Here is a 12,517-nt window from a genome sequence, read left to right on the forward strand (position 1 = left end):
GACTTCCTCATTAATGTGTGTCTGTGAGATTCATTTATTACTTTCCTCATTACTTGTTATTTCTTTTATGGTGAGTAGATCACAACCAAATAACATAATGAACCAGATGCTCCCACACTTCACAAACTCTCACACTACTGACTGACAGCGGCTGCAGGACTGAGAACTGCTGGGTCCAGCTCCCCTTTATTATAGATAACTATGCACTGATAATATAGCAAACTTAGACTTTCCTGGGTTGACTGAAATTCAGGATGCCATTTTCATATTTTCTTCATGTTTAGGTAGACTTGAAGGACAAGGCAGCCATGTCACAAAATGTATTTCCATTTTTCTCCATTGAGTGACCATATACAGCACTGTCAGACACTCCACTGACTTTAGCACAGTATTTTATCCAGATGATGAATTATTTTCCAGACTTTACAAACTTTTATCATGATGGTTGAGATAAAAGGAACAGAAAGAATGATGACGTAGTTGTGGTTTTGCAGTGATGTTCATCTTGTGTCTTTGATGCTTGTTTGCATTATCTTCAGAAAGATGTTTTAGTCTAAGTGAGGAAAAAAAACAAACCCACATCTTAAAAGTGTATAGGGAAGGGAAATATGTGTATAATGTAAGACCATTACTTGCAAAGAAACCAAAGCTATTTATTGGACAGTCATAAAGTAGCAGTGTCAAGTATCTGACGCTGCACAGAGGTACTGCAACTCAGTGGGGTATCACACAAAGAGTATTAGTACAAAATTAAAAATGGAACTCTGCTTTCTGGAAGGATATTCCTCTTCAGTTTACAAAATTTCTACTGTACCCTGTGAGTCCCTCTAATCTATGTCACGATTGCAACAAGCCTCTTAAGTAAGCTCTTTAAGTAGACAAGCCTCTGCTTAGAGTCCATGTGTCTCAGATTGCATGAAATTTCCTGTGAAAACATACCCAAATGCTGCTTCTATCCAGTACATGGAATTTCTGATGCTGTCAACTAGACAGTTTTAACCTGATGTCTTCTTAACCTTTCCTTAAGTTAATATTTCCATGTCTACTTCATGCCTTGCATAAAAAATGGCCTTCAAAAGTGGAAAATTACTTTTTAGATTTGCTTTTTGTTTTGACATCCTGGGATGCATTTTTAGCACCATATCTAGAGGGGGATCTTTAGTAGAATAGGCAGTAATAGATGAAATACAAGTTTACTGAGCAGAAAATATGGTTTAATTACAAATTGAAAATGAACCCCTTTGTTCACACTACCCCACTCAATGTAGGCTGTCACTGGGGCAGAGTGGAGAGGGGTGGAAGAGGAGGACAGGTTTTTAATTAAGTGGGGTTTTGTTGTTTGATAAATTACTGTCATTTAAAGGAGCTCTTTAATTCTTAACCTGTAGCCTTTAGGCTTCAAAAAGGTGACAATTTATCATTTACTTCTTACTTAATTTGATTGTTTGCTTTTTAGTGAATGCTTTTATGTTTTTATTGCTTTTATGTGTGCATGTGTCTGTATATTTGTTGAAAGAGGCAAGATACTTACTTCTTCTAGAGTCACACTCTCCTTATTCTCCTTTCTTTGTTTGTATTTCTTTTTAAGGCACACTGCAGTTGTGATGGTGACAATTAGCATTACAACAAACACAGTTATGGTTGAAGAAACAGCAATTACAGTATTTTCTTGAGTTGAGCCCTTCCTTTCACACTTTTCTCCCATGTACCACCAGTTGTCACCTGCTGGACATCTAGAAAGCAAAAGAACAAACATGTACTATCACTTAAAGATTAAAAGTGTGAAAAGGTCTACTTCAGAAAAGTGACATCTGTGATGCAATTTCTATATCCTAAAGCATAATGAAGTTATCTTAAAATGGACTTCTATTTTAAAGTTGTCTTGAGTGGCCCGAGTGACCCACTGTCCTTACACGCCTAAATGTGTTTCTTTCAGCTTCCTGATGTTTCACAGGTTGTGCCTTCAGAGAGAGCCTTTGCCAGAAATCCTAAATGCCTTCTTGATCTTCTTGACCTCTTAATGCTTGGTTGCAGCTGATCTATGGAGCTTCTCTTTTTTTTTTTTAATTTTCAAATTTAAAGAACTTGTAAGAGCTGCCTTTGCCCACACCCAACAAGCAGGTAAGAAAAGAAATTCACAGCCCAGCAGCCATCCAGTTTTAGGACTGAAAACAACCTCCAGGCTTTGATTCCATCACCTTACCCAGCACCACAGTCAGCACACTCACCTCCATCTTTCTAACCTTGGTTACTCCTTATGTATTGATTTTCTAGCTCCTGTCTAAGCCATTTATTCAAGACTACCACAGCCCTGAAAACAAGTCTGTTTGCAGTGCACTGGGGAGACTCCAGGTGATTCAGCTTGAACAGATGTACATTCCCACCCATTTCCCAACAGAAAATTGGGGTGGAAACTGACTACTGGTCACACATTTCTGTAGGACAGAAAGTAGGTTGCAAAGGCACTAAAGCTTCAAAGAGTCCAGATAAATCAGAAAATAAATGTTCAATTTCCATAATTTTGAAATGAGGCATAACATTGAGCATATTTTTTATTTTTATCTTCTTGGAACAGCTTCTTGACATTTACTCATATTTGTGACCTGCTTCTGATGAGTTGCACAAGAATTATTTTTTAAAAGTTTTCTAAATGAGGATATATAACACTTAATGAGTCATCCTGACTCCTGTGGCTCTTGGTCTTTAGGTTTTCCTCACAGCACTCCCCCACTCTACCTGCCCTGGAACAGCATCTAAGGTTACTGTCTTCAGTCTCAGAGCTGATTTGAGAGCTGGAACAACGCTAATCAGGCAGGTAGGTTACGTAAATGAATCCACAGAGAATTAAATAAAAGTTGATATTAATCTTCTTGCAGGGCAAACAATCTTTCATTCCTCAGCTTTCACTGGTGGTTTCAAAAGCAAGTGACTACACTTTGGTAACTCATGGTCATAATTTGCACTGTATTATATGTCTGAATCAAATTTTAAAATAATGTCTACACTGCTTCCTACATGACAAGTATTGAAAATCTACTCTAACTATATAAATGCTCTTTTCTTTCAATTACATTTATTTAACTCTTCTACATTTTGCTATAGGGAATTATAAAGACTTGGAGTAATACATTACTGAAAATAATAAACACATTTAAAATATAATTTACAGGAAAGTCAAGCAGAGTTCTTCAAAATGATCAAATGCTAAGGTTAGGAGCTTTCTTCCCCAAATTGGCCACAAGTTCAGTCTCACAGGAGCAGTTGCAAATACTTGCCTTATTCAGATAGTCTGTCTTTCCTTTCATTGAGAACAAAGATTTATTTTGTTAGAAACTTTCATTACTCATCCTAAAACTGCATTTGAGAGTAACAAAGGCAGTTACCTGCACACAGGTGCTCTATTTACCATGACACAGACACCGTCGTTTTCACAGGGGTTGTCTGAGCAGAAAGCCGGAACCTCTGGATCTCCAGGCTGGGTGGTGCTGCCCGTTGTGGTGGTGGTGGTGGTGGATGCAGTGATGGTGGTCTCAGTGCCACTGGGGGGCTTGGTGGTGGCAGTAGGGCTAGCGCCAGGTTTGGTGGTGCTGGCACTTGTTGTCGTAACAAGAGGGAGTGGAGTGCTTGGCTGAGTTGACAGGAGATGCGATATATCTGCAAGGTGAACCCACAGACAATTAGGTCTTTGCTCCACATTTTTTTTTATTCTAATGAAAATTTCTAATAACAAAGAGCAGTAAGCCTCTCCAAAGGTATAATGGATAAACAGGTTTTTTTGCCTTTCAGGAGCATGATGTGTTTTGGAAATGTCCTCTAGAATTTTTTCAGAAACAGATCATTTTATTCAAATTAATATATTCAAAATAATTTGCACAGGATTAGCATTGTTTTATACACCTTCACATGAGATAAAGGAATTATATTATGTATGTACCTGTTCACAAATTTATTCAAACATACAATTTGACTTTAGACACAGGCATAATTCAAATACTGCTCAAGTGCAAAGTACATCGTGTATTTATAACTACAGCACTAGTGACTTGGTATCTGACACTGTTTGCTGCATTGTAAAGAGAATCAGCTGTGTTTACATACCTTCCATTGTTACAAGAATATAAACACCATCTTCTTTGATAAAGTTGCGGCTTCTAAGTCTCTCATGAGTTAAAAATGTGCTTGTTCCAACTCCTGGGCCTTTCATGTATTTAGTTCCATTGGGAAAAGTTGCTTCAGATCCTACTTTATCTGGCCTATCCCAAATATAGTTTGATGACGATTCTGGGGGGAAAAATAAGATAAAAAGAATGTGAATGTGAGACTGCTCTGGATTTGTGTCTCAGCAGAAGCCTCAATTGCCTGAGATTTCCCACTGATGGGAGGCACAAAGCAACGGAGATCTTCAATGATTTGGTTTAGCCTGAGGTACTGAGAAAATAACCTGCTGGAGGTGAGGTTATTGGAGAGATAGTTGAAAATCTGTTGTATTTTCTTTTTAGTTTGTTAAAGTGAGGTGGTCAAGAAGATAAGTAGCACATAAATAATCTATAATATGAGTTAATGCAGTGCTTCTCAAAAGAGAGCATCTCCTGCAGTAGATGTGGGGCACAAGATATTTGAGCAACCTAAATGATCACAGATCACTGATGCCTGCTCCATCAAACCCTGTTCTAAAGCTTGAAGCTGAGCCTGATTGTCCATTAAAGAATCGGACAGAGGGAGAAAGATCTGCCTGTTCCAACACCTCTCTGGTTAGATAAAAAGTGTGTGTTACAAGGCTTCCCTTGGGAATCATGGACTATTTGCAATATATGAATAAACAAGGGAGAAGGAGCAGAGAGCAAACAGATACTGGGTCAGAGAAGGAAAAGGACACTGTGGCTGAAACAGCAGAAAGCACAAGAAAAATGTGCTTTTACAAACATCTGTGGAGGACATGGTGTGGTGTGTCTTTCATTTGTAGAGAGGACATTAAGTCTTTCTTGATTACCCACTTTGTTTTCATGTAGAGCCAGTGTCACAGAAAATGCAATGTAAAACATACTGGTTTTAAAATAATAATATGAATTAGACGGTTTTGTGCCTTCCTTTCTTCCTTTCTAGTCTGAAAGTCCAGAAAACTTATTCAGTGGCAGAGACGATTTCTTTTGGCAAAAAGAAGAAGGTCATTATGGCTTAAATCCAAACTTTGTCCAATGCTGAATGTGGGTGTTTTATGTCTCTCTCTGTAGAGATTCCTATAATTTCTCAGAGTTACTTTTTACCTCAACTGCCACATTTCCAAATTATTGTGGGCAATAGCCCTTATCTTCTCACATCTTGAACAAATACAGATTACATAATATGAATCAGTACTTTGTCCATCTAGAGGCTTGTGTTGACATCACTGTACCTTTGACAAGGAGGGCTGGGATTTGTTTGATAGTTGCTTCACTTTTATCTGGTATAAACCACCTGTACTGTTAATTCAGTATTTTTATTTTCATGACTTCTGGAAAAGTTCTATTCTCATTAAAACAGAAATATATGTACCCTCGCAGAGTATATGAAAGAAACTTGAGGAATAGATCATCCACCTGCTTCTTATTCAACTATGAAATCCAGAGACCCAGCTTAACTTGCTTGTAGGTTTAATTTTTTTCTTGTCCATGGATCAATATTATTGTAGCTGCAAACATATGAAACATTCCAGAAGCTAAAAAATATGTGTTAATTTACACAAAGAGGAGATGTGACCCCTTGTCTTTTGGCTGTGTTTTACATGCTTGATTTTAACTAACCTGATAACTTCAGAGGGTCTGTTGTTACACTTCTTTGGTTTGACATCTGTTGACGAATATCAGGATGCTGGTCAAGCAGGATCATGGTACCTTGCTGCCATGGACAGGGCCATTTCAACTGATCATCATTTGCTCCAGAAATCAAGGACAAGTATATTCCTAAATTAAATGGGTTATCAGTGGTACCATTTACGTACAAGCTGACTTGGAAAGCATATCCTTCACTAGAGTAAAAAGGTGGGCTGTATATTATCCCATCTTTCCCTGCTGGACTTGAGTTGAGGAGCTGTGTGAAATTTCTGATATGCCAGACATGGTGGGGACACTGAGTTTCTGACAAGTTGATGTCATCAATAGAGAGGCCTCCATTTGACAAGCCACTTCCTCTCACACCTTGAAACACAATCCGGAATTTACTCGTGACATTCAAAGAAACATGATGGAGCTGCCAGTAGGTCTCAGGTGAACCTGAAAAACAAGGGTAGAGATTTCTGAGTCAGCAGCTCAGTGCAGTCAAACACTGCACATGTCTGTGAACCCTATACCAACACTGTGTAAGAATTTTTCAATTCCACTGGCACTGATGTGCTGGAATATTTCTTCTGTAGATGTTACTTTTTCAGTTCAAGATCATATTTGGTCAATACAATATTTTAACAGAATTAATATGCATAGTAGCACTTGTTGGTGGGTTTTAAAACTGCTTTTTCTTTTACATTTTTAAATAAAATTTCATTAAATTAGTCCAGGAGTTGTGATTATTAAATCCACAAAAAGAATTTCATCTGTATTGTTAAAAGGAAAAAAATCAGAAACAGGTATATTCAAATAACTGAACAACAACATGTCTCAACAAAGAATAATCCAGAGGATTCTGGGAACCTAGAACTACAAGACTAGTTCGTTCATTTGGTTTTGTATTTTTAAATGGCTTGTTGGAAGCTTGCCTATGCAGAAGCACTATTCACCCATCACATGATTAATGGTACTAAGGTCAAATTAAAGCCAGTCATTTGCAAAACCTACTTTGTGCAATAGAACATTACTGCAAGTTTGATGCTGCATCTAAAAGTGCCTGTACTAGCAAATTCCACTTGACTCCAAGAGTAGTGTACACAAAAGCAAAGACCTCTGCACAGGGGCCTTGTGAGGTTAATGAAAGTAGAACACCCTTTTTTAAAACTATGTGCACCAAAACAGTTTATTTTTGGCCTGGTTTTAGTTCATCTGCTCAGAAGACCAGCTGCATTTATTGAAAAAGCAGGTACAGAACTCATACATCACTCTCCTAACAACCCAAAGCACAAAACAATGGATCTCAAATATGTCTTAATTTCTTGACATTCTTCATTACTGTTATAATTAGGAGGGAAAAAATTAACCAAGAAACAAGAAGAAAAGCACCCCACTGTTTTTGCCTTCTGCATAAGCTAAAGGATTTTTACATGTAATATGTGCAGTTCAAAAGTCCCCAGCTGCCACAAACCAGTGGGAAGGGTTCAGGGATTGTCCCTAAGCCTCTCAAACATCGTAGTTCAGTGCAAACCCATGAGCAGCTCAGCCAGGGTGTCAGACCATGGATGGAAGGGGCTGTAGTGCCACTGTTACTTCCAGGTTATTGACTGCATTGGTGAGGGTAACTTCTCACTTGAGAGAAGTGAAACAGCTTGGGGGAAAAGTAGTCTTGAACCATTCCTAAAAGTTTTGCCACAGATTGTCAAAATGGGGTGCCTCTTTGGACACGCTAATGAGATCAGAGACTTCAAAGGAAATGATAGACTTGAGAAAGCAGGAATGGGAGATTGGGGCCTAATAGACACAAAAGAGTGTTTATGAGGAAGGCTGAAGTCTGGAGAAATTAATCTTGGCATCAAAGTAGGGTTTGAAAGAGTTTGGAGGGCTAAGACCGATGTGAATTCTACATCTGCCTTAGCAACTCTTACGTTAAGGATGCCTGTTAGCTCAAGGGCACAGAGGGTGAAACCATAGAGGTGAAGAAAAGAAAGAAAAACAGGCACTGTCAGCAGCTGAGTATAAAGGGACAAAAAGAGACAGAAATGATACCTATTTAGTAAAAGAACTTGCTCAGATCCTTCTGAACTTGGTGTAGGTGAAATGAAGACCACATAATAGTTAAGTATTTGAGTAAGTAATTTAATCACAAGGTGACTTTGGCAATTCTAGCTTAAAGAGCTCTTGTCCATTAGCTGATCTCAACTGATCATTCTGTAGGCCACAGGCCCCTAAAACCAAGAATTTAATCTTCTTCAAACTACAACTCAAATCATGATCTGTTGCTCATACATTCCAGTTAAGTAATTTAAATTTTATTTCTTTTTTTTTTAACTTAAATATTCCAGGGCACTTATGATTTCCATTTCTTTATTATACTTTCTTATTAATTGTAATTTACTCTAATATTCTGACTTCATCAGCTGCTATTGATACCAGCAATTTTAGAACAGTTAAAATGATTGCTCATGGAATTTTAGCTAGTTTGGTGAGAAAACTATCTTGATAATACAAGAGTTTGAAATTTGTCATAATTTATTATATTATAGGAAAGCAGCTGACTGAGGATCCATCAGGTATAATTTCAGCAGCAACGAATCAATTACATAGATAGAGAAGAAGCCAAAGAACAGCACTAGGAAATAAGTGACTCTGCCACAATAATTTTCCCCAGTACTTTGAAAAAGACTGAGAATAGATTAAAACAAAATGCAATTTTATTCCATACCTTTTATCTCCTTGATGAATCTTAGAGTGCCATTTGGATTGGCTGATGTGTACTCCCTGACCCAGACATTCAGCTGGTCGCTCTCGTTACCACTGTTATATAAATAGAATTGTAAGCACTGAAAACCTCTTTTGGGATACAGAATTCGGCTCTCCAGGACAGCTGTGCTACCTTCTCCTCCAGCACTGGTGTCAAAATGCATGAAGTAGCCAGAATCTGCCAAAAGTCAATGAGAAATGAGCGGTAGAGGGGAGAGAAAACAGAATTTTCCTGGCGTACTGGGTTTCTTAATGCTATACTGTAATAACTCCAAAAGATACAGTCAGGTCAGAGTTAGATAGATCCTGTACAAATCTCTGACTAAGGACTGTTAATTGTTCACCTTTTCCAAAGGTAGAACTATTATCTTTGCAGCTTTTGTTGTAATTTCATTATCTCTACCAAATTGTACCCAAACTGTGGGTTTTTACTCTTTACTCACAGCTGACACTCTGGAGGACTGATTTAAACTCCTGAACTCTTGGACCATTCTGATAGGATGAGATACATCTAGCTAGATTGTTAATTAATTTTTCACCTCAGCCTTGATAATACACATTTCAAAATCCTACTCCTGCCCAAGGACTTATTGTGCAATTATTCAGAAAAGCAGCAATCTATTTGGTGTGCCTGTATCACAGGTTCAATGCTTTATATAACTCTCATTACAGGATGTGACACTAAGACAAAAAAAAAAAACCTGATCAAAAGAGATAAGGACATTCGATCCTCTGAAATAAGCAGAAAATCAACATACCACATGATGTCCCTAGGTATGTAGATTTACGCCGCTTAGTTAAAAAATAAACTGTAGTTTGTAAAAAAATAAACAGATAACAAGGCCAAGCTTGAAGGAACCCTGCATGCCTCTGCAGAAAACACCTCCCAGAAAGATAAGAGTTTTTTCTCATACCTTTGCATTCTCCCATATTAGTGTGATCAGTATTTGGCCCAGCTGGAACCTGAGACAAACGCTGCCAGTCACTGTTATCATCTGAACTTTGAATCATGCCACATATATTTTCAAGTTCAAAACTGCATGTGTCCGTGAAACTTAGGGAAGAGGCTATGACATAAAAAAAAAAAAGTGAATCTCTATTACATAACACATTTTAATTCTGAAGGTCCAAAGCCATGAGCAGAGAAAGACTAAATGCAAACACCAAGTAATCAGTGGCATCAAATTTGATCAGCATTCATGCATACAATATTCAGGAACTCAAAACACTTGGTGATTAACACTGACATTAATAAGATGTCATCAGGAACATTCTGGGCCCTCAGCAAACACAGGAGGGCATCTGCTAATTATCATATCATGTCTTTTTTTTATTAAAGGAGTACTAATTTCAACCCAATCCACACACCTTCATATTATAGTCAAAAGATCCTGAGACTTCCCTGAACAAAGACCTCTTTGTTCTACTTGCTTTGGGCCAGTCCACACATGGCCACAGATTTTGACACAAACTCACTAATGTATCAGTTGGAGTGCTTATTTTGAAATATAGAAGAGCAGAAGCTATTTGACTGGAATAAACAAACCTTGATTGTCCAAACAATGAATTAAAAAAAAAAAAAACAAAACCAAAACAAAAACACAAAACAAAACCGAACAAATATAAACAAAAAACCAAAAAAATTTGGCAAAGGTATATTTGGGAGCAGTGGATATTTCTTGTCATGCAAATTTTACAATATCTTTCATGTAACAAGTGAAAAATTAGGTAAAGGAAGACTGCGGTTAAATATGAAAGGGAGAACACCATCTGAAATATTTTCTCTGTCTAAAGCAAACTCTGGACAGGTGAGAGATAGCACAGTCGAGGTTTATCCCGGTTCGTATTTTTGTTTCGCATCGTACCATGTCTGAGCTCATATGTAATACCAGCCATGATTTGAAAACAGCTAAGTTAATGAAACACTTTTCAAACTATGTATAAAATATTGTGGCTCAAAGGTTTAAAGGTTTCATTGCATAACAAAAAAGACCTTGAGTACCACAAAACTCAACCTCAATAACATACCAAATGCTTCACTTAAGCTGCAGCTCTGGGAAACACTTAAGTATGAACTGCTACCAAATCAGTTCTACTCCTGAGATATTTTGTGCTGTCCTCACAGAAAACTAAAAACCCTCTAGAGGCTGCAAGGTAGTCAAAACTGTATGGCAGATATTTTTTTAAGATACAGTTCAGTACAATGTTGTAAAAACTAAGAAAAGGCTTTCACAGCAAATGTTACGGTGACTGCTGGAGAAAGAAGGTAAGCAAAAATAGAGAATTATTAAGTGAAAGAACTCTTCAAAATCAAAATACAAAACAAAACATGAAACTGATTTGGCCAAACGGGAAGGAAGTAACCAAATGACCTTAAGTATAAAGTACTGGCTGGCATGGAGAGTTGACCTGAATGCCAGGAAGACAGAAAAGCAAGACTCAGTTGATTATGATGTATTTCTGAGATTCATTTCTGAAACAGGTGAAGGGACAATGAATGAGGCAGGTTGTGAATTCCATCTGCACCAAAAGCCAGATACTTGCTTGGTATATAGTTAAAGACTGGACTCAGAAGAAAATACAGGGGGGATGAGTGCCAAGTCCTAACTTCCAGAGGCTGAGGGAAACCTCATAGTCAGTTTTGTCAAGCAGTATGCTCCAAGGGGAAAGCAGACTAAAATCTACTGTTATCATATGGCCTGAAAGAAAGACAGCAATGAATTCCAGATTGGAGCAGCACTAAACTATCAGTCAGTATTTCTTATGCTGTGGAAAGAAGATATACATTTAATTTTATAGAAATTGAAAGACATACTTTCAATTTAGGAAAGAAGATATACATTTTTAATGCAATTTCCTGTCCACATGGGCCTCTAGCAGAAATTTAGCTTAAACATTTCCTTAAATCATGTTCAGCAAAATGAAGTAATCTTTTGTGTGGGTGAGGGCTGGGAGCTGCGAAGCACCATCCTCCCTGGCACAGGTGGGTAATCTGACAATATTCATGTCTCTGCAAATATCATCCACACTATACACATCACATGAAACCAAGAGATAGACTTGGGAGCAGGGCAGGTCCTGATTGCACTGAAGGTGGTGGAAGTTTTGTCACTGATTTCAGCAGGACTGGGGCTTTTTTCATTTGGGGAATGTGCCTATGGGTTAAGAATAAAGTTAAAATGGCATGAAGTATTTCCTTAATGCATGAGAATGATAGAAAATAGATAAGATTAATGGAGAGGAAGAAGGACCCCATCCCCTGTCAGAAGAAAATTTTCTTCTGAGTGCCAGGGCACATTGAATGCAGCAACAATTACAGAATTATATTCCAGTTTGATAATGGACTTATGTAGATTTCTCTATCTCTTACTTTCATTCAGCTTTGCAAAATAAACCCCACCTCAGCAAAATAAGTCTTTTGACCACTTTTGTAAGAGACCAGGTTTGAAGCTAAATATGAAAATTCAGAAAGCTTGCATTTTATTCAGAATGGCATCTGTTACCCTATTTGCATGAATAGGGTATATATGAATAGGCATGAATCTGTCTCACAGATTCCATGAAAGTGGAGTAGGTATGACAGCCACAGCAAAGATGCTCATTTCTGTGCAGCATCTGAGCATCAGCTGTGGAATAATATAGGGAAAAAACAAAAGGCTTTGTGCAGAAGCACACATTTTAAACAGCCACCCAAGGGATGAACAAAAGTCAGCTGCTGAGCAAAGCTGGTTTTTAACTAAAGGTTAGATAAAATTGCACAGAAACCTCTGCTACTCAGCAGTGTTTCTGCAGGAGGGATGTTATTTCTAGATGTACCATTATTTCTGGTGTTTTTAACACAATTTATTTCTCTAAATATGTTAGTATCTCTTTCCCTTGTGTCTGGATGGGTCCAGCATGTATATGTCACCCTCATTTCTTTCAAATTATTCTTTCAAATAATATAAAATAAACGGAGA

General features: G+C 37.7%; 1 protein-coding gene across 5 annotated transcripts in view; it reads right to left on the reverse strand.

Moving 5' to 3' along the window:
- Positions 1 to 375: 375 nt before the first annotated feature.
- Positions 376 to 12,517, reverse strand: part of LOC137473818 (E3 ubiquitin-protein ligase RNF138-like) — a 50,659-nt gene continuing 38,517 nt past the window's right edge. For all 5 annotated transcript variants that reach the window (XM_068189834.1, XM_068189825.1, XM_068189842.1 and 2 more), the window contains 7 exons: positions 9,473 to 9,625; positions 8,521 to 8,736; positions 5,781 to 6,248; positions 4,099 to 4,281; positions 3,384 to 3,654; positions 1,532 to 1,733; positions 376 to 553 (listed from right to left, as the gene is read on the reverse strand). In XM_068189834.1, coding sequence (XP_068045935.1) covers positions 536 to 553; positions 1,532 to 1,733; positions 3,384 to 3,654; positions 4,099 to 4,281; positions 5,781 to 6,248; positions 8,521 to 8,736; positions 9,473 to 9,625 — 1,511 coding nt within the window. In that variant the 3' untranslated portion in view covers positions 376 to 535. The remainder of the gene's footprint in view (positions 554 to 1,531; positions 1,734 to 3,383; positions 3,655 to 4,098; positions 4,282 to 5,780; positions 6,249 to 8,520; positions 8,737 to 9,472; positions 9,626 to 12,517) is intronic.

This window comes from Anomalospiza imberbis, chromosome 1 (assembly GCF_031753505.1).
Source record: "Anomalospiza imberbis isolate Cuckoo-Finch-1a 21T00152 chromosome 1, ASM3175350v1, whole genome shotgun sequence".
NCBI classification, from domain to species: Eukaryota; Metazoa; Chordata; class Aves; order Passeriformes; family Viduidae; genus Anomalospiza; species Anomalospiza imberbis.